Genomic DNA, 20586 nt, shown 5'->3' on the forward strand with positions numbered 1-20586 from the left:
AGTAAACTGTGGAAAATTCTGAAAGAGATGGGAATACAAGACCACCTGACCTGCCTCTTGAGAAACCTATATGCAGGTCAGGAAGCAACAGTTAGAACTGGACATGGAACAACAGACTGGTTCCAAATAGGAAAATGAGTCCGTCAAGGCTGTATATTGTCACCCTGGTTATTTAACTTCTATGCAGAGTACATCATGAGAAATGCTGGACTGGAAGAAGCACAAGCTGGAATCAAGATTGCCAGGAGAAATATCAATAACCTCAGATATGCAGATGACACCACCCTTATGGCAGAAAGTGAAGAGGAACTCAAAAGCCTCTTGATGAAAGTGAAAGAGGAGAGTGAAAAAGTTGGCTTAAAGCTCAACATTCAGAAAATGAAGATCATGGCATCCGGTCCCATCACTTCATGGGAAATAGATGGGGAAACAGTGGAAATAGTGTCAGATTTTATTTTTTGGGCTCCAAAGTCCCTGCAGATGGTGACTGCAGCCATGAAATTAAAAGACGCTTACTCCTTGGAAGAAAATTTATGACTAAGCTAGATAGTATATTCAAAAGCAGAGACATTACTTTGCTGACTAAGGTCCGTCTAGTCAAGGCTATGGTTTTTCCTGTGGTCATGTATGGATGTGAGAGTTGGACTATGAAGAATTGATGCTTTTGAACTGTGGTGTTGGAGAAGACTCTTGCGAGTCCCTTGGACTGCAAGGAGATCCAACCAGTCCATTCTGAAGGAGATCAACCCTGGGTGTTCTTTGGAGGGAATGATGCTAAAGCTGAAACTCCAGTACTTTGGCCACCTCATGCGAAGAGTTGACTGACTGGAAAAGACTCTGATGCTGGGAGGGATTGGGGGCAGGAGGAGAAGGGGACGACCGAGGATGAGATGGCTGGATGGCATCATGGACTCGATGGACGTGAGTCTGAGTGAACTCCGGGAGATGGTGATGGACAGGGAGGCCTGGCGTGCCCTGGTCCATGGGGTCGCAAAGAGTCGGACACGACTGAGCGCCTGAACTGAACTGAGGGCATCTGTTAAGACTGAGCGCCTGGACTGCACTGAGCTGAATCACCAATGATTAGAGAAAGAAGGACTTCCCGTCAGAGGTGGTAACTCAGGTGATTGAAAAGAAGGTGCCAGTCATAAGCTAAAACTTGGAAGATTTTTAGATGTCAGTGGTATCTCAGTAATACATAAGGAAGGCTTCCAGTCGTAAGTAATGAGTCAAGTAATGGAGAACAAAGATTTCCTGTCATAAATCATAAATTAGTTCATAAAAAAAGAAGGTTTCTAGCCATAAGATACCTCAAAGTGTCTCCAGTCACTAATGATAACTCAGCAGATAAGAAACCAAGTTTCCAGTCACAAATTTTACCTGAAAGAGATACCTACCAATAAGGAGGGTCCAGTCACAAATAATAACATGGTCACAGAAAAAAGTGCTTCCATCAAACATCAAAATCAAGATATAGAAAAAGAATCCGACTCATAAATGGAATTTTAAGGGAACGACAGAGGATGAGATGGTTGGATGGCATCACCGACTCGATGGACGTGAGTCTGAGCAAGCTCCGGGAGATGGTGATGGACAGGGAGGCCTGGCGGGCTGCAGTCCTTGGGGTTGCAAAGCGTCGGACACAACTGAGCGACTGAACTGAACTGAACTGAACTGATAAGGTCATAAGTTTCCCAGTATCACACGATGACTCAGGAGACAGAGAAAGAGGCTTCATGTCATAAATGAAAAGTGAAGTGATGGAGAAGGGAAAACCACAGTCATGAAGGGTGAAACACATGAGAGAAAGAGGGTTGTATAGAGGATTCCCAGTCACAAAGGAAAAGTCAGGTGACAGAAAAGAAAGTTTCCCAGCCGTAAATGATAACTCAGGTGAGAGAGAAAAATTCTGTCATCAATGATGATTCGGGAAATAGAGAGAGAGGATCTCCAGTCATAAATGGTAACCCTCAACAGTGGTTGACGACAGAAAACTTTCTACGTTTACTTGATTACGCAGGTGATAAAGAACGATCCAAGCCGTAAAAGATGAACCATGTGATAGAGTGTTTCCAGTTGTGAATAACTCAGGTGACACAGAAATCTATCAAGTGAGAGAAAATGAAAGCTTTTCAATCAAAACTTGTAACTCAGGCGATAGGGAAAGAATGCTTCCAGGTTTAGGCCATAATTCATAGGCTAGAAAAGAGGGTTTTGAGTCACAAATGAGAACTTATAAAGGTTTCCAGTCATGAGTAATCATTCAGGTGATACAGAGAGAGGGTTTCTAGTCAAAGAAGAGAACTGAGGTGATAGAGAAAGAAGATTTCTGGTCACAAATAAGGCGGGAAAGAAGGTTTCCAATAACTAATGATTCAAGTGACAAAGAAGAAGTGTTCCACTCATAACTGATACGTCAGTTGAGAGAAGGAAGCTCTCCAGGCCTAAATGTTGCCAGGTGATAAAAAGACAAGGTAGCTTGTCATAAGTTATGGAGAAAGAAGATTGTTCGGCCACAGATGGTCACTCAGGAGAGAAAAAAATTCAGTCATGAATGGCAACGAGTCAATAGAGAAAGAAGGCTTCTAGTCAGAAATGGCAACCGATACTATAAAAAGCCTTCCACCATAAACAACAACTCGGGTCACAGAAGGAGACTTTTCGTCACAAAGGTAACAGGGGTCACGGAGCAGGAAACGTTCCGGCCTTGTGCGGCGACTCAGGTGCCGGGCCAGAAGAGGTCCTGTGGGAAATGAGGGTTCGCGCGCCAGAGGAAGAAGGGAGCCGTCACAAACGGCAGCTCAGGCAGCAACGCTGAGGCTGCTGCTTGGAACTAGTAAGAGAGGAAAGTCTGCACCAGGAGCGGTGGCTCAGGAGGTGGTGGAAGCCGGCTGCCAGTCACAGCGTCGACGCCGGGGGCAGGAAGAGAAGGTTCAGCCACAGACGCTGAGCCGGGAGCCGCCTAAGTGCGGCTTCCGACCCCAAGTGGCAACTCCAGGGACTCAGGGCCAAGTTCCCGTCGCAAATGGTCACCCAGGTAACGTGAAAGGACTCCAGTCATAAAACCCAAGTCGGGTGACACGGAAAGAAGTTTCCTGGTCCTAGATCCTAAGTCAGGTGGTCCAGACGGAGGCTCACCCATCACAGAGGCACGCCGGGTGACAGGGAAGGTCATTCGCAGCCACAAGCAGCCCAGGGGACACGAAATGGAAAGCTTCCTCCCCCTCTGAAGTGATGATTCTCTGGAAGAGAAAACAGTTTCACGTTGTGAATGACGTCAGGGGACAGAGGAAGGAGGTTTGTGGTCAGTAATCAGGACTCAGGCGACTGGGGACGAAGTCTCCTCGTCCTAACCTATGGCGAAGGCCGGAGGAGACAGGCTTCCAACAGCAGAGCCGACGGCCTCAGCAGGACGGCCCGGGGCACGCGGTGCCGGGGACTGCCAGGGCGAGCGCCACAGCTCTGGACGGCAAGGAGTTAGGGTCAGAAATCAGAGCTCAGGGGATGGAAACCCCCCCTCCCCACCCGAAAGGACGCTTCAGCCGGGAGCGGGGCTACCGCGGGGACACGAGCCCCCTCCCCGGGAGCAGCCCCCTCGCTGGGGCGAAGAAGCTGCCAGGCGGGAGCCACAGCCTCCGCAGCAGGGCCTCCGCGGTTGTCGGCTCTCCGGGGGCCTTTCCGCCCCGCGTCGCCTCCGCGCCGGGCAGAGGGGCTGTGGCTCAGCACGTGTTTCCTCCGTGGCATGACCCTGACGCTCACCCTTGCGGTCGCTGTCACCTCGGCCTCCGGGTTGTCCTGCCGGGGACGGTTGCTCCGTCGGGCCGTGTCCTCGGCCTCTCTCGCAGGCGCCCCTGCCCGCGGAGGGGTCGGACCTGAGGCCTGTGTGCTGGGCCAGGGACTCAGCAGAAGCCGGGCGGGCAGCACCACACCCCTGGGCGTCCCAGGCTGCCACTCTGGCCTCTTTCCCGCCCGTGCCCATCCAGAAGCCGCCGTGGGAGGACAGCGTGCCCCCATCCTGAACCCAGGGCCCAGCCGCGGGCACCTCGGGCTTTCAGCCATGGCCCAGAAAGTGCCCACAAGCCTGTGCCCGCCTCTACTTGGGGGCCCGGGTGCGACCCCTCCTCCTACCAGGCCCAGCCCCAACCCAGTGAGCTGGCACCGAGGCAGCGGTCAGAAGAGCCACGCCCCACCGCTGCCAGGCATGCGTGCTCAGACCTCCGTGGGGCCTGGACGCATGCTGGTGTGGGCGGGCCTACCAGGCCGGGGCAGGGACGCAGCCCGGTGGCTGCCTCTGCGGGCCACTCCTCCTCTGCCCCGAGGCCCCTCCTGTCCATCCCACAGAGCAGCGCTGCCCCCTGGTGTCCGTGGACGGCGGCATCAGACACCCCCCAACTCTGGGAAAGGGCCTGGAGGACGGGCCACCCCTCAGATTTGGGGTGCAGGCCTCGCCCACCCGCCCCCAGCCCGCTCGGGGCTTCAGTGGCCCACTGCATGGACCACCCCTCAGATTTGGGGTGCAGGCCTCGCCCACCCGCCCCCAGCCCGCTCTGGGCTTCAGTGGCCCACTGCATGGACCACCCCTCAGATTCGGGGTGCAGGCCTCACCCACCTGCCCCCAGCCCACTCGGGGCTTCAGTGGCCCACTGCATGGACCACCCCTCAGGTTCGGGGTGCAGGCCTCGCCCACCCGCCCCCAGCCCGCTCAGGGCTGCCCCCTCACTCGTCTGCCCGCCCCTGTACACGGCCCCGCCCTGGGCAACCCCTCCCAGGCCCTCTCTTCCCACTGGTACGCTGGGCTCCTCAGCAGCAACCGTGGAGCATGGAGCACCCCCCGTGTGCACAGACCTCTCTTCTCACCCTATTTCAGGGTCTTGAGGAAACCACAGAGCCAGGCCCTGGCCCCCAAGGCCATGCTCGCTCTAGCCCTGGACCTGACCAGAGCCGAGGCTGGCTGATGGCCCAGGGGTGGAACCCTGGGTCCCCAACCCCAGCCTGGCCCCGATCCTGGGCCTCCCCAGGCTGCACGGCCACGTGCAGACAGCGCACCTCCACCCCCACGGGTTAAGACAGGCTGAAGTTATATCATCATGTGAGTGACTTAAAACTCAAAGCGTTTGGAGTATTAAGAGAATCAATATGAGAAAATTTTGGAAAAAGATTTTTAATACTTAAAAAATTTTAAGACAAAAGGTAACATATTCTTTTAAAAATGTTTTATAAAACAGTGATATGAAATTTATTTTAGCATGAGATAAAAGCAAAGCAAGGTTCTGTGGAATACACCAATTATTGGCCAATTCACTTTAAATCTGTTATTGGGAATCTTCGTTTAAGCCGTGACTAACGTCCCTCAACAAACGCCTCACCGGGAAACGTCGCCATGAGGCCGGCCACGCTGGTCCCCAGGGAGGCAGCCCCGTCAGCTGCCCCTCCCCGACAAGCAGAGCTGCTGTACCTGCTACCAAGCAGAGCACTGGCCTTAAACTTTTCTCTTGATTCCTGTAACACAGGGACAGGCCCCTACTCACCGCATAGTCTGCAGGGTGTGCGCACTAACCAGGACGAGCTTGCAGCAGGAAGCAAATGCTGCCTCGTCTTGAGCAACGAGTACTTTTTTTTAATGCTATGATTATATTCTTCTTTAAGGCAATGCAGTTTCTCTTGTTTCTATAAAACTTACATTAATTATCTTTTTAAATAAAACGTCAGCATTTTGGGTCCAATCAACCAGAAGCAGGATAGAATCAGGACATCTCGACAGCTCTTTATAAAGAGACACTGAGCTCAGATGATCGTCTTTCAAAACAGAAAACAGGCTGTTCTGTCTTCAAACACGCACTCAAAGCACATAAACGCAACACACTTCTTGAGCAACACCGTGTAAGCACAACACGCTTCTTGAACCACACCAGCCTGCAGGTCTCAGCCGTGGCCTCAGCTGTCCTGGGGCAGCCGCTGCTTTGAGGAAGCGATGGTGCCTTCCCGCGGTGTGCTCAGCGAGGACGGGGGTGCCAGGTCATGTGCACGACGAGAGCTTCTTTCTCTCCTCAAACTGCTTCTCCACAGCCAGAGACAGGGCGTGGAGGAAGCCCTCGACGGTGACGGTGGGGGCCTGGGGATACACAGCATCTCGGCGGTCTGCCCTCGGGGTGGGGGTGGCCTGGCAGCACCCGCCTCCAGGGCACAAGCACTCTGAGGTGGCAGGGAGGCCCTGGGCATGAGCTTTCCACACACCAGTGAGGTGAGCAGACACACGCCAGCCCTCCACTGCCCCCGGGCCCGTCACTTCAGAAATACGGGAGGTGGTGGAAACCCCAGGGTGGCAGGCGGGACACTCCTCGAGGCCAGCCCTGGAGACAACGCAGGCAGCAGGGGCTCGGGGCCCAGGCACTCACCTGGACGTACAGCGCGTCGGCCAGGGTGGCAGGCCAGCCCTGCGGACAGCGCGGGCGGCGGGGCTGGGGCCCAGGCACTCACCTGGATGTACAGCGCATGGGCCAGAAAAGGGAGCTTCCTCAGGACGCGGCCGCTCAGGCCCTCGCTCTTCCTGTGAACATGACCACACTGCTGTCAGCTCCACACGGGCCGCGGGGCACTTCAGGACGAGCCCCCAATCTCCCCGCAGAGCCCCTCGGGGGGCGGGCAGTCTCCCACACGCCTCAGCTACTGCTCCGGGAGGGGCAGGGTCCCGACACCACCCATGGTCTCGGCTGGGGCACCGTGAGGTGGGTACAGGCCGGCTCACACCTCTGAATTCTTGCACAAGTCTGCACTGCTGCCCTCTGTCCCGCCTTGGCCACTGTAACTGAGTCTCCCCAATGCCCTGCCAGCGTGTCTGGCCCCTGGCGTCTGCCCCACAGCCCACCTGAGGCCCTCACACAGTGGACGCGGCCTCCCTGACCTCCCCAGTTTATCCAGAGTCCAGCTGTCCTCAGAGGCTCTGCTCTGCTTCCCAGCTCGATCCCCGGGGGCCACCTGAGCACCTGCCGGTGCTACCAGCACGGGCTCGGGCAGGTGTGCCGGTGACCCTCCCGTGTGCCGTGGCTCTCAGCAGCCAGGCAGCGGGGTCACACACTGTCCTCCCCACAGCACCAAGGCCTGGGCCCTGACTGTTTACCTGTTTACTCTGCTCATCAAAGAAAAAGCCTCCACTTTCCTTTCTTGGCCATTTGTAAAAACTCAACAAACGTTGTTTAAGAATCACTGATGCTACAGAGAGCCTTAATCTGAAAGCCTGTCCTGTACTGGCACAGTGCTTTGCCGGCTGTCCGTGGGCACACGGGGAAGGCAGCTGGCCTCACCCTCCCATCCAGGAGCCCACGGTCGGGGAGGCCAGAGGGCATCTGCTGTGGGGGAGACGCCCTGGGATTCAGCCCCTGCCACCCAACCCACGTCACCACCTCAGGTGCTACAGGCAACGACCACCCCTGTGGCCAAAGGGAATGGGCTTCTCTAGGCTGCAGAAGTGAGGTCACCTCAGAATGGGAGAGAATGCTTGCAAGTGAAGCAAGTGACAAGGGATTAAATTTCCAAAACATACAAGCAGCTCATGCAGCTCAATATCAAAAAAACAAACAGCGCAATCCCCAAACGAGTGGAAGATCTAAACAGACCTTTCTCCAAAGAAGACATACAGACGGCAAACAGACACACGGAAAGAGGCTCAACATCACTAATCATCAAAGAAATGCAAATCAAAACTACAGTAAGGCATCACCTCACACGGGTCAGAACAGTGATCATCAAAACGTCTACAAGCAATAAATCCTGGAGAGGGTGTGGAGAGAGGGGACCCCTCCTACGCTATTGGTGGGAATGCCAACTGATACGGCCCCTACGGAGAGCAGCATGGAGGTTCCTTAACAACCTAAAGACAGAGCTACCGTATGACCCAGCAACCCCACTCCTGGGCAAGCATCTTGAGAAAACCAAAATTCAGGAAATCCACGCAGCGCTGTGTGCACAGCAGCACTACGCACAAGAGCTGAGGCACAGAGACGCCCAGATGCCCACCAGCACGTGGATGGGGGAGGGCAGCGCGGCCCAGAGCGCACGCAACGTCACTCCACAGTGAAGAGCGAGAGTGCCGTCTTCAGCAACATGGATGGGCCGGGAAGGGAGCATACTAAGTGAGCCAAGACAGACAGACAAAGACAAATACCGCACGATGCCACTAACATGTGGGATCTAAAAATCATACCGATAAACTTCCCTACTAAACAGAAACTGACTCAGACTCAGGAAACAAGCTTCTGGTTACCAGAGGGGTATGGGGAAGAGGCACCAATTGAGAGGCTGGGATTGACACGCTGCTGTCGAGTTGCTCAGGCGTGTCTGACTCTGCGACCCCACGGGCTGCAGCGCGCCAGGCTCCTCCGTCCTCCACCACCCCCTGGAGTCTGCGCAAACTCACGTTCACTGAGTCAGTGGCGCCACCCAGCTCTGCCACCCTCTGCCGCCCCCTTCTCTCTGCTTTCAGCGTCTCCCAGCAGCAGGGTCTTTTCCAGTGAGTCAGCCCTTCAACTCTGGATAACATACAAGCTGCTACACGTAAAACAGGTGGCTGACGAGAATCGGTCACCGTGGGGCATAGGGAACCCTACCCGGTACTCTGTCATGACCTGTAAAGAGAGTCTAAGGAGTAGATCCGTGTATATATAACTGAGTCGCTTTGCTCTACAGTATTTATTGCAAATCAACTACATTTCAAAAAATTTTTTAAAAAGAAACAGTGAGGTCAGCACACACCTTGAAATTTCGCTCAGGAGGAGGCTCAGCTTGGAGACGTTGTTTTCAACGAAGCCGATCACCTCCAGCTCGCGGAGGGTCAGCAGCTGCTGGCGAGGGTATACGATCTGGCACTGTGGGACAGAGGGCGGGGCAGCAGGAGCATCGGGTCAGTGATTCCCCCTGCGCTCAAGCTGCAGACCCAGCAACTGCAGTGTTCAATGTAGGGCGGCGGGTGCAGGCTGAGTGACACCTCCTTCTACACCGGAACCCACCATTGTAAGCTATGCCAACAAGTCAAGAACCCACAAGAAAGTTTATGTGTTCTCAGGAAAGCAAAAAAAAACTCAAGGCACCCTCATCAGCTCTTCCAGGCAGGAGAGGTAAATCCTGAAGATGGCCGCTGCCGAGGGCGGCCCGACGTACTGCCTGATGTCAGCCCTGTCCACGAAGGCCACGTCGATCTTTTCTGTGATGTTGGACGTGGTCAGGATCACTGCGTTGGAGTGCCTGCGGGCAGAGGGCGGGCCCGGTCACCCCGGGCCACAGGGACTCGACCCCCCCGCCCTGACACACGCAGTGAGAGGACAGACCGGCGCCAGGGCCCAGGCGTTCAGCCAGCTTCGCACCCTGTGCCTGCCCCCCGCCCGCGAGGCCTTCTGAGGCCCCGCTTCTCGCGCTCCACCTGACGCCCCTCCTGCCAGGCTCCGGCTGCGACAGCGCGGAGCCCCCGGCTCTCGCTCAGCAAGCTCCCCACCTATGGACAGCTCTCGCAGCCCCAGATGGACCGCCCCCGCCCCCTTCACTGCGGTGCAGCCCTCACTCCGCACAGCGTCCCTGAGCCCCCGCGCTGACACTGGCCTGCGGGGGCACCGCCACACCCGTGCATCACTGATTGCCCCGACAGCTGTGGCGCCGAGCTGCGCGATTCACCCTGAGGACTAGCAGCCCTCCCCTCCGGCTCCCAAACTCCCCAGAGGCCCTGTCATCCAGTCTGCTCACCCCCGGGCCGGCACGGAGTGGGAGGGGCACCTCGGGGAGCACACCGCCTGGCCTGCTGGGCTCGAGTCCCGGGGACGAGGCAGGGCTGCCCCAGGCCCGCAGGCAGCACACAGACCACTGGCAGCTTTGTGGCCGGGGAGCACCTGGACGGCTGCCCCCTGACCGACCCCTGTCCTCTGACCACAGGTAGCCAGTCCTTTACAGGGTGAGCAGGGCTGAGCCAGGTGAGGAAGGCACACGGGGCCCAGAGTCTGGGCAGAGGCTGGTGAGCGTGGAGTGCACACGGGGCCCCACACACAGCTGGGAGCACGTGCCAGGATCGGGCTCTTCACAAATGGTCACTGGAGTGGGCCTGAATCGCGCGAGCCAAGGGAGGTGAGAGAGACCGCAGAGACAAGTCTCCACTCCTCCCAGAGCGGCAGGCCGGGGGTCAGGGAGACCCCCTTTTCTGAGCAGAGGGTCCTTCTCCCCACACCAAAGCTTTGCTGTGCATTGTTGACACTTCGATAACATAAAAAGTGCACAATTTGTAAAAAGCTTATGTAACACACACTGCTTCAAACATAGAGAAAACAGAGTCCACACCCAATGCCAGACACATTCTGAGCTAGAAAAGCTGAGGGTGAGGCCGGGGGTGTGCGTGTGCAGGGGTACCTTTTAATCTGATCGATTTGGGTCAAGACGGCATTGACGACACGGATAGCGTCCGAAGGCTCGGTGCCTGCCCTGCATGCGTTCCGGGCGGCGGTTAGGCTTTCCACCTGTGGGCGCAGAGCGACGGGGTGGTCAGCTGGGTGGACGCGGGGCGTGTGGACACTGCACGGAGGGCCTGAGAGGCCCCGGGGCCAGGCCTGCAGGACGCAGCCTTTGGGGGCTGGACAAGCATGGGCTGGCGGCGCCGGCAACGCCAAAGGCCACCCCGTCCTGCGCTTCCTCTGCTCAGTGTGACGTCTGAACACACCCACCTCATCGATCAGCACGAACACCAGAGCATCCTTGTCATCAATCAAGTCCTGAATCTTCTGGAACATCCTAGTCACCAGCTTGCCACTCTGGAAGCGAAACACTCCTTACTGTCAGCTCGCACGCTGCAAGCTGCCTGGTGCACGCATGCGTCCAGGCTCCACCTGGCTGCGCTGACCCCAGGGGGCCCCACAAGCCTGCCATCTCCTGACAGCCCCTTGGAAAACTCCCTGAATCAGAGAAGCCAGGTCTGCAGGGAACCTGGAGGCCTGCCCTCCTGGCGTCATGGGCAGGGCCATGCTCGCACCTCAGCCCCTTTCCCCCCTTTCCTGCCCTGGCGGTCCTGGGCGGACTGGGTCTCGGGTGCAAATCGGCCAGGCGCACCTCGACAGGCACTCCTGTCCCCGCCCACCGTCCGCCAGGGGCACCGTCCGACATGGGGCCTGCAGCAGGGCCTTTCAGAACCAAGGGGCAGCTGTGACATCACCCAGCCTGAGTGCCTCAGTTCACAGCTGGCAAACAAGGCTCAAGCTGAGGGTGCAGTCCCATCAGAAGGTGACCCCTCCCTCCTCAGGTAACACTGAATGCCCCGTGCCCTAGCCCGGGTCTGGAGGTGACAAGCAGAGGGTCCTCTCAGGCCTCAGGTGGTTTCCAGGTTATCACTAAGCTCTGGAACTTTCCTCTGACCACACAGAGTCCCTGTTCACGTTCCTATTTAATCTATTTCTCTCCTAAAGCTTTTGGAGGAAAGAGTTTGCCTAACCTACCAGACAAGTTTTCAACTGCATGGTGGACAATCCAGAGAATTGGATTAGCATAAATACTTACCTCTGAAAACCACTTAGAAAAGAGGCTGTGGCTGTTTATTTCAATTAACTGGCCATATCGGTACCTAAGATGGTTTACAAAAAAGAGGGAGAGCAATTGTTACAAGTCGTCCCACAACATCCCTGGGGGCAACCACCTCTGTCTCTATAATGCAATGCTGCTCAAGGGCCCAGCAGGCTGAGAGTGACTGCTCTGCTCCTGCCGACCCAGGACGAGGCGCCCGCAAGGTGCACACTGACAGCTGTGAGCAGTCTAACATGACGCGCCGGCAGCGACAGTTCCAGCTGGAGCAGACTCAGTGTCTCAAGCTGACGGCGTCTTCACTTCAACTAGAGCAGGAGAGTTTTGCTAAGATGGCGGAGCAGAAGGATACACGCTCATCTTCTCCTGTGAGAACTCCAAAACTGCGACTCGCTGCTGAGCAACCAACAACAGGAGAATGTTGGATCCCGCCAAAAACAGATGCCCCACATCTAAGGCAGAGGAGAAGCCCCAACAAGATGGTAGGAGGGGCAAAAATCACACTTGGAATCAAACCCCATACCTGCCAGAGATGCTCAGAGGGCGCAAATAAAACCTTGTGCACACAGGATCCCGGGACCCCAGAGGCTGAGCTAGACCTCCTGTGAGTGTCTGAGCGTCTCCTGCAGAGACCGGGGGACGGCAGTGGCCACTGCGGGCATGGGGGCTCTGGCTTCAGCAGACCTGGGAGGCGCGGCGTGTGGCCTAGGCCCTCGTGGAGGAGATTGCCATTATCTCCATCACTGAGCCACTGAGCAGACAACCCACAAACTGCAGAACAATTATACCAAAGAAGTTCTCACACTGTTACAAACGTTCCAGGGCACACAACAGATTTGCCAACCTGGGGATCCGGCAAGGGGACTGAGAACCCCTAGGGAATTTGACTTTAGAGGCCAGTGGGATTTGATTCCAGAATTTCCACAGGACTGGGGAGACAGACTCTTGGAGGGCACAAACAAAACCTTGTGTGCACCAGGACCCAGGAGAAAGGAGCAGTGACCCCACATGAGACTGAGCCAGACTTGCCTGTGAGGGCAAGAGATGGGAACACCAGACCAGCTGACCCACCTCCCGAGAAGTCTATACGCAGCTCAAGAAGCAAGTTAGAAACGGACGTGAAACAACGGGCCGGTTCCACACTGGGCAAGGAGTGCGTCAAGGCTGTATACTGTCACCCTGCTTATTTAACTTCTACGCCGAATATATCATGCGAAATGCCAGACTGGATGAAGCACAAGCTGGAATCAAGATTGCAGGGAGAAATATCGATAACCTCAGATATGCAGATGACACCACCCTTACGGCAGAAAGCGAAGAGGAACCAAAGAGCTTCTTGATGAAAGCAAAAAAGGAGAGTGAAAAAGCTGGCTTAAAACTCAACATTCAAAAAATGAAGATCATGGCATCTGGTCCCATCACTTAATGGCAGATAGAAGGGGAAATGATGGAAACCGTGACAGACTTTACTTCCTTGGGCTCCAGAATCACTGAGGACAGTGACTGCAGCCATGAAATTAAAAGACACTTGCTCCTCAGAAGAAAAGCAGAGACATCATTTTGCCGACAAAGGTCCATCTAGTCAAACTACGGCTTTTCCAGTAGTCACGTATGGATGTGAGAGTTGGATCATAAATAAAATTGAGCACCAAAGAAATTGATGCTTTTGAATTGTGGTCTTAGAGAAGACTCTTAAGAGTCCCTTGGACTGCAAGATCAAACCAGTCAATCCTAAAGGAGATCAGTCCTGAACATTCACTGGAAGGACTGATGCTGAAGCTGAAGCTCCAATACTTTGGCCACCTGATGTGAAGAACTGATTCACTAGAAAAGACCCTGATGCTGGGAGAGACTCAAGGCAGAAGGAGAAGGGGACGACAGAGGGTGAGATGGTTGGATGGCATCACCGACTCAATGGACAAGAGTTTGAGCAGGCTCTTGAAAGTTGGTGATGGAGGGAAGCCTGGCGTGCTGCAGTCCAGGGGGTCGCAGAGTCGGACACGACTGAGCGGCTGATCTGAAGACTTGATGCTTTTCTGGTTGCTTAGCCACTCAGTGTCTGACTCTGTGACCCCTTGGACTGTAGCCCACCAGGCTCCTCTGTTCATCGGATTTCCCAGGCAGGAATACTGGACTGGGTTAGCATTTCCTTCACCAATAGTTAAAATAACTACTTAAATACAATTAATTCTTAATACTGTTTTTAGTCTACTTATAATTTAGACCATTACCCGTACTAACATGGCAAACAAATCAAAACATAAGCATCAAAAGTCTTTTGCCCACAGTTGAACATTTTTTTCTCCTTCCACAAAACCCAAAGGAATGTGAGAATTTGTTTTCCAGAACAAAATCACTTCCCTCAAACCTGGAGCCCTGGAAAGCTCCAAGGGAACCGGGACACTCACTGTCTGAAATCCAACACTGATACCCCATCTATCATGGAGTCAGCGAGGGCTCTGTATGCATTTAGTTCTGATTAGAATCAAACAGGAAACGGCCAGCAGAGAAGCCACCTCCCAGATCCTTTTCACAGTTTCTTTCATGTTGAGTCCACAGAAAAAAATAATTACTTTAAAAAGTACCACTGACTTTCCAGTTGAAAAACATCATTTAGTAATTTTGTTTACAAAAGAGGAAAAGGGGGCGATAGACAACCTAGTGAATATAGATTGGGTGGAATATCACAAAATTAATCATAAAGCATTTTGACTGTTAAGGAGAGTGGACTTCAGTTAATGAAGCAAAAAGGCTCGATGAGGCTTCTTCTTGCCACAAAATAAATACCAATTTCCACATCTTTGTACTGGAAAATATCACATTTCTTGTAACAACACCTTTACTTTCCAGTGTTTCAGAAAACTGCCCTCAAGAGATTACCAAACACACATGTGTTTCACTATGTCAAGATAAAGGCCAAGATACTGAGCATAAAACAAAGGGCCGAAACAGAGCAACTTCCCTACTTTTAAGACAGTTTTGAAAACAAAACAGATTTAAAAGTAAATCTCACAGGATTTCCTCTTCTGAAGTCATACTAGGCTGAAAGGGTGATTTACCTTCTGCCTTAACCAACTAGAAAGCTAGACAAAACAGAGAAACAATGTCTGAGAAGGGCACCAGACAACACCACCGGGGACTGCAACCTGGAGGCGGGCAAGGGGCAAGCGCGACGGCCTGATCTCCTGCCTGGAGTGACACTGGAGGGGACCCAGGAGAAAAGGCCAGGGTATTGAGCTGAGGAGACGGAGGCCAGAGTTCAAGCAGCTGAGGTGTCTGGAGGCCACAGAGCAGGGCAGGGTTCCAGGGAAGAAGGAGATGCAGGCAGGAAGCCCAGCAAGCGTCACGGGGCAGCAGTGTGTGAGGAGGGAGCCCAGCGCTGGAGGGCTCGAGACCCAGGGCCGAGGGGCGAGAGTGCTTGCTGCTGATTCAGGGGCTCAACCGAGACCCCAGAAGGGTCCTCCTGAGGGTGAAGTCTAGACCACACTGAGACCACTCTTGAAAAAGCTTATAAACAGACCTCAAAAGGATCACACCAAATGCAAGTACCCAAACCCCTGTCAGAACAAAACCCAGCGGTCGTTAAAGACAAGCAAGAGAACCCAGTCACTTCACTTCACTGTGTTCACGTTCAACAATCACCTGGCACGCCAAGAAGCAGCAACATGTAACCCATAACCAGACCCAAATGGCAACGAGGATGGAATTGGTAGACAGAGCTTACAAGCATAAACAGAACTGAACAATCTCCAGACAAGAAAACCATTCTCAGAGATGGGAATTTCGCTGAACAGAAGTAAAACTAGACCAGATACTGCAGGAAACCATCCACAGTGAAACTCAGGAAAGTTTTAAAACTTGAGAAAAGATGACAGAGCGCACGAGTGGCCTGCGGGGCAACATGAGACAGCCCCACAGGCCACGGGCGGGGGCGGGGCCCCACAGGCGGGGGCGGGGCCCCACAGGCGGGGGCGGGGCCCCACAGGCGGGGGCGGGGCCCCACAGGCGGGGGCGGGGCCCCACAGGCGGGGGCGGGGCCCCACAGGCGGGGGCGGGGCCCCACAGACGGGGGCGGGGCCCCACAGACGGGGGCGGGGCCCCACAGACGGGGGCGGGGCCCCACAGACGGGGGCGGGGCCCCACAGACGGGGGCGGGGCCCCACAGACGGGGGCGGGGCCCCACAGACGGGGGCGGGGCCCCACAGACGGGGGCGGGGCCCCACAGACGGGGGCGGGGCCCCACAGACGGGGGCGGGGCCCCACAGACGGGGGCGGGGCCCCACAGACGGGGGCGGGGCCCCACAGACGGGGGCGGGGCCCCACAGACGGGGGCGGGGCCCCACAGACGGGGGCGGGGCAGGGGAACTAGCCGAAGAGCCGGTGCCCAAGGAGTCTCCAAACACAGGGGAGCCCTAAATCCCCAAATGGCCCACACTCAACAGAATGAGCTACCAACACATACGCTGTAACACGGAAGAGCTTTGGAAACATCACGGTGAGTGAGCAGAGCCAATCAGGAAAGACTACTACATACTGCATAACTTCAATTACATGAAATGCCTGGAGTAAACAAATGTGGAACCACAGATCCACGAATGGACTACACTCAAAAGCGGCAGACGAACCCAGCGCTAGGCCTGGACGGCAGACAGGTGGTCCACACAGACATCAAGCCAGCACGGGAGGTCGGCCCAACGCGAGCAGACGCTGCCCCAAGTGTGCACAGGCGGGCACCACGAGAGACCCTGTGCTGGTCACAGGGTGAGTCTCAGCACATGTAAGGAGACTGGGATCAGAGCTCAAGACTATGTGAGCACAGAAGGACCCGTTACATTACGCTGAGTCACCTACTATTCACGCAAGATGATTGAAAAATAGAAGCAGCTCCTCATCACCACAGCTGAAGCAGGGCAAGCCCGCCTCACGGCCCTTCTCTCCAATCACCAAAGTTACCTGCTCGAGAGTCTGATGGTCAATTTCTGGGCTAAAGCTTTACACAGCGATGTTTTTCCAGTTCCTGGAGGACCTGTAACAAAATGCAAACAAATAAGTGTAAGTTTGTGCTGTAACAGATTTTTTGAAACAGTAGTTGCATTATTCACAGGATATAACATAAGGAACAGACTGTAATGCTATAAATGTTACCATCACATGAATCGCTTAAGTTACCGAAAATCTGTTGACAATGTAAATGCTGGAAAACATCACCAGGAGCTTCTTGGCCCGTAATCCACTCTGATTTCTTGATTCGATCCCTGGGTTGGGAAGATTCGCTGGAGAAGGAAATGGCAACCCACTCCAGTATTCTTCCCTGGAGAATCCCATGGACAGAGGAGCCTGGCGGGCTACAGTCCACGGGGTCGCAAAGAGTCGGACCCGACTGAGCGATTTCACTTTCACTTTTCACTGAAACCCTCCCTGTCCCTACATGTCTTCTATGAAATCCATTGATTATGAAAATCCATCTTTCAAAGGTCAAACAAGCCTTTCCTGATAACCACCAGGAGCTCAAGGATCTGGTGCTTGCTGTTCCTGAAGCCCACGGCGCCCACGTCTTTCACTCCAGCTCCGCACACGTGGGCCTGAGCCCCAAGCTACCCAGGGAGAGCGGTCGGGCAAGGCCTGGGCTCTGTGTGCCTACAGTCTTCATTGTATAAGGAAGCTAATCACTCTTTTAATTATAGCTCTTACCTCACTAAAATTTGGGCTTTCTCTCAATTCTTTTCCTCTCCTGGGATAGTAACAATAACGACAACAACACCCCCAGTATTCTCTTCCAAGAACTAGACAGAGTTCTGTGAAGTGTGGGCTTTTGCGGTTTATTACCCATCAAGAGAAGCTCCAAGGATACTGTGAAGAAATACAAGGCAACTGCTATCCTGAGAAACCCATAACCAGTGGGGAAACAAGGCAGATATTGGGAAAGCTGAATAACAGCATAAAAAGTCACAAGGGATGATCAGGTGGCTGCCCTATGAAGGGTCAAGTAACCAACGTGCACAGAGCATGCTCACGCCTGGCTTCACAGAGGACGACGTTCCTGGCCCCACTAGGAAGAAGGAGCTGTAACTCTTCGCAGGGCAAAGGCAGGAAGAAAAGCCTGACTCCACGCAATTTTCTCTTGTCAAACGAAACCAAAGCGCTCACCGTGAAGCAGCACCACCCGGTTCCAGGTGACGAGGTTGCTGTCGACATTCTTGTCTGAAAACAGCAGGGCCGTCGTTACGTAGTCGAGGAGCTGCATGAGGAAAGGGAAGGGCAAAGCTAAGTCCTCGGCAGAGCAAAGGCTAGGCTGAAAGTGCCCTGAGTGAGCAGAAGGAAGGAGAGTCTTCAGAGCCGCCAAGCACACTCAGGCTCTCACACTGAGGTATCTCAGAAGATACCTCAAAATCTAAGAGGACCAGTGCTGGGTGTGACCATTACAAGGATAAAAGGAAAACTGAAGATCACTTAACTGAGGGCTACACCGAGTCAGTGAGCTCCTTCCTCCAGGACACAGCACTGGACAAGCTGTGTTTGCTAAAAGAACAGCCGGGGCTCCCAGGGGAGCCGGGGTGGGTGACAGGGGTGGTGGGGACGGACTTTCTGGCATCCTCCCCTCCCTCATCTGTGTGCAGGACTCTTCCCCTTGAAGGGGGCTCAGATACGGTGGTACTCGCTCAGATCGCCCACCTGCTCTGCCCCTTGGCACTGCCTTCTCAGCCCACAGGTTCCTAAGAGTGTGACCCCAGTGCCAGTGGGTTCACTTTTGAACCCTCCCCCTTCTCCCGAGGGGAACTCCCCAGAGTACAGCTCCACTCAGAGCAAGCCCAGAGCAGATGCCCAGGACCGAAGACAGACTCCCAGGGCATGGGCTGCTGGCAGGCAGCACTCCCAGAAGCCCATGTGAGATGAGAGGTGCTGGAGAGAACACAAGAATGAGTCACCTAAAACATGGAAGCCTTTCAGGAAAAAGCATAACTCACGTGAGATTTGACTTCCGTGTCATACACCAGGCTGTCCCAAAGCCCATGGAATTCAGCTGAGAGAAAAAGACAAAACCAGATGTTAGGAAAGCAAGCCTTGTACCTACTGGTTACGTTCACCCTGAGCCACTGACATCCTCAACTGCTCCAGAGGTGGCAAGCTACAATCCTGGTTACAGAGAAGCTAAACTTTCAAAGTCATTTCTAAGTTAAAGATGTTGAATAGGCGGCAGTCACACGTGGCTTTGGGCAGAGAACGAACCTCCTGTGGACCTGCGCGTGGACCCAGCACTGCCCTGAACTCACCACTCTCCCCACAGGCCAGCGCTCTGGCGGGGCCGCAGGGCAGGTGGAGTCTAGCTTTGAAGACGTCAGGCCTAACGTGGCTTAGACGTGGGATTCAGCCTGCTAGATCCCATTGGCACAGAGAAGTACAGAGAGGGTGGGAGGAAGGAGTGGTCCCGCAAGACCGGCCGACTGGGCAGGAAAGAAGAGCGCCAGCGTCCTCCTCAACTAGCACTAGCTTTGAGACCCATCCAAGCAGCCTCACACTGGGAATTTCTACTTTTCTCTCGTGTGATATACTTCCTAACAGTTGAAATGCCCTAAAACTCCACACAACAGACACGATATCCGGAGCCTGAGGTGTGCGCTGCCCCCTACCCTCCTGCAGCTGGCGTGGGCCGCCTACTGCTATGGTCGCAGATACCTGCAGGCAGGACCCAGTGATTTGCTGCAATTATGTTTTCTGTCTCTTCCTCCAGATTTTCGCTGCTGGGGCCATCCTCATTCAGCTGGAAGATGTGAAGTGCAATATTGCATGCGCTCAAATCAATGGGCTGTGACGAGAAAGGAAATCAAATAAATCTATACAACACACTATCAAAACAGCAAATGCATGTTCTTGGGCCACGGGTTAACCGTTTCTTAGCTCTGAGAATTAAGTTACCTGTGGATCTTTAGCCTTTAATTCCGTGTCAACAATAGACACAGACTGCACATTTCTGGTGAGAAAAGGCTCGTCAAACTCAGACCAGGTGTAATCACCAAACACAATGTTATGCCTGTTGAGTAGCTTTCTAACACTCAGCTTTATATCCTCTTTCTTGGCAGTGCTAGGAACACAAAACACATAAAATCAAATCTGAGTTTAAAAAAAAAACCTAACATCTTAAGAAAGAGTGATTAAAAACAGAACAGACCATAGTGGGGGAAATGCACCCATGGGGAGGGCTGGCGGGAGGGCCTGCCCGGAGTGATCCTGTGCTGACTATGGGGAAAACGCACCCATGGGGAGGGGGCTGGTGGGAGGGCCTGCCTGGGAGTGATCCTGTGCCGACTAGGTGCTGGCGTAACTGCAGGCTGTATGACCCAGGGAAGCTGCCCAAGGACTCTGCCCAGGCCCCTCAGAGGCAGGGGGTGAAGGCGGAGTCGGTGCCACCTGGGCTGCTGGTCAGCAAGCTGGAACTGCTGCCTAGGTGCCAGGCCCACAGCTGGGAAACAGCAGCAAGTCGGGGGTGGGGGGGCGGGAATGAACGCCCACAGCTGGGGGCCCCAGAGGTGTTTCCCGGGCTGGGGTCCGCCCTCAGCCCCTGCCCCCCGCGCTCGCTGCCTCCCCGAGGGCCCAGGCCCTCCAGCGGCCCCTGCGGCGGTGTCCGCTCCCCAGAGCGCCCGGCCCCCGTGGAGACCCGCCGCCACCAGCACCTCCGGGGCCCATCGTCCCAAGGGCCTGGCCGGGGAGAGGGGATGGTGGGCGAGGGTGAGGGCGCAGGGGCGTTTCCCAAAACTGAGTCTGCGGGGCCGGCTTCGCCGGGCTCGGCGGGGCCTGAGGCCGGGGTCTGGGCCGACCCTGTCAGGGCGGGTCTGCCCGGGGCGGGGTCCCGTCAGCTCGGACCCCGCCAGGGCCGGGCTCACCTGCCGCTCCGCTGGTGCACCTCCACGTGGACCGTGGGCGCCTCGGCCACGCAGGGCAACGCCTGCTTCAGGTCTCCCACAGCTTCGTCCATGTCGGCGCCGCCGCTGGAAGCCGCGCGGAGCCGGCCGCCCCTTCGCCGCCGCCGCCTCGCGCAGCGCCGCGCCA

General features: G+C 55.1%; 1 protein-coding gene across 1 annotated transcript; it reads right to left on the reverse strand.

Moving 5' to 3' along the window:
• Window positions 1-5987: 5987 nt before the first annotated feature.
• Window positions 5988-20544, reverse strand: TRIP13 (thyroid hormone receptor interactor 13). The gene is made up of 13 exons (XM_052659241.1): window positions 20421-20544; window positions 19456-19621; window positions 19216-19345; window positions 18507-18562; window positions 17689-17779; window positions 16495-16567; window positions 11521-11584; window positions 10695-10781; window positions 10384-10490; window positions 9084-9237; window positions 8749-8861; window positions 6478-6547; window positions 5988-6112 (listed from the first exon to the last, which is right to left on the reverse strand). Exons 1-13 carry the CDS (start codon window positions 20510-20512, stop codon window positions 6017-6019), a joined length of 1299 nt encoding a protein of 432 aa, XP_052515201.1. The 5' UTR covers window positions 20513-20544; the 3' UTR covers window positions 5988-6016.
• Window positions 20545-20586: the final 42 nt, after the last annotated feature.

Source organism: Budorcas taxicolor, chromosome 20 (genome assembly GCF_023091745.1).
Source record: "Budorcas taxicolor isolate Tak-1 chromosome 20, Takin1.1, whole genome shotgun sequence".
Classification (NCBI taxonomy): domain Eukaryota; kingdom Metazoa; phylum Chordata; class Mammalia; order Artiodactyla; family Bovidae; genus Budorcas; species Budorcas taxicolor.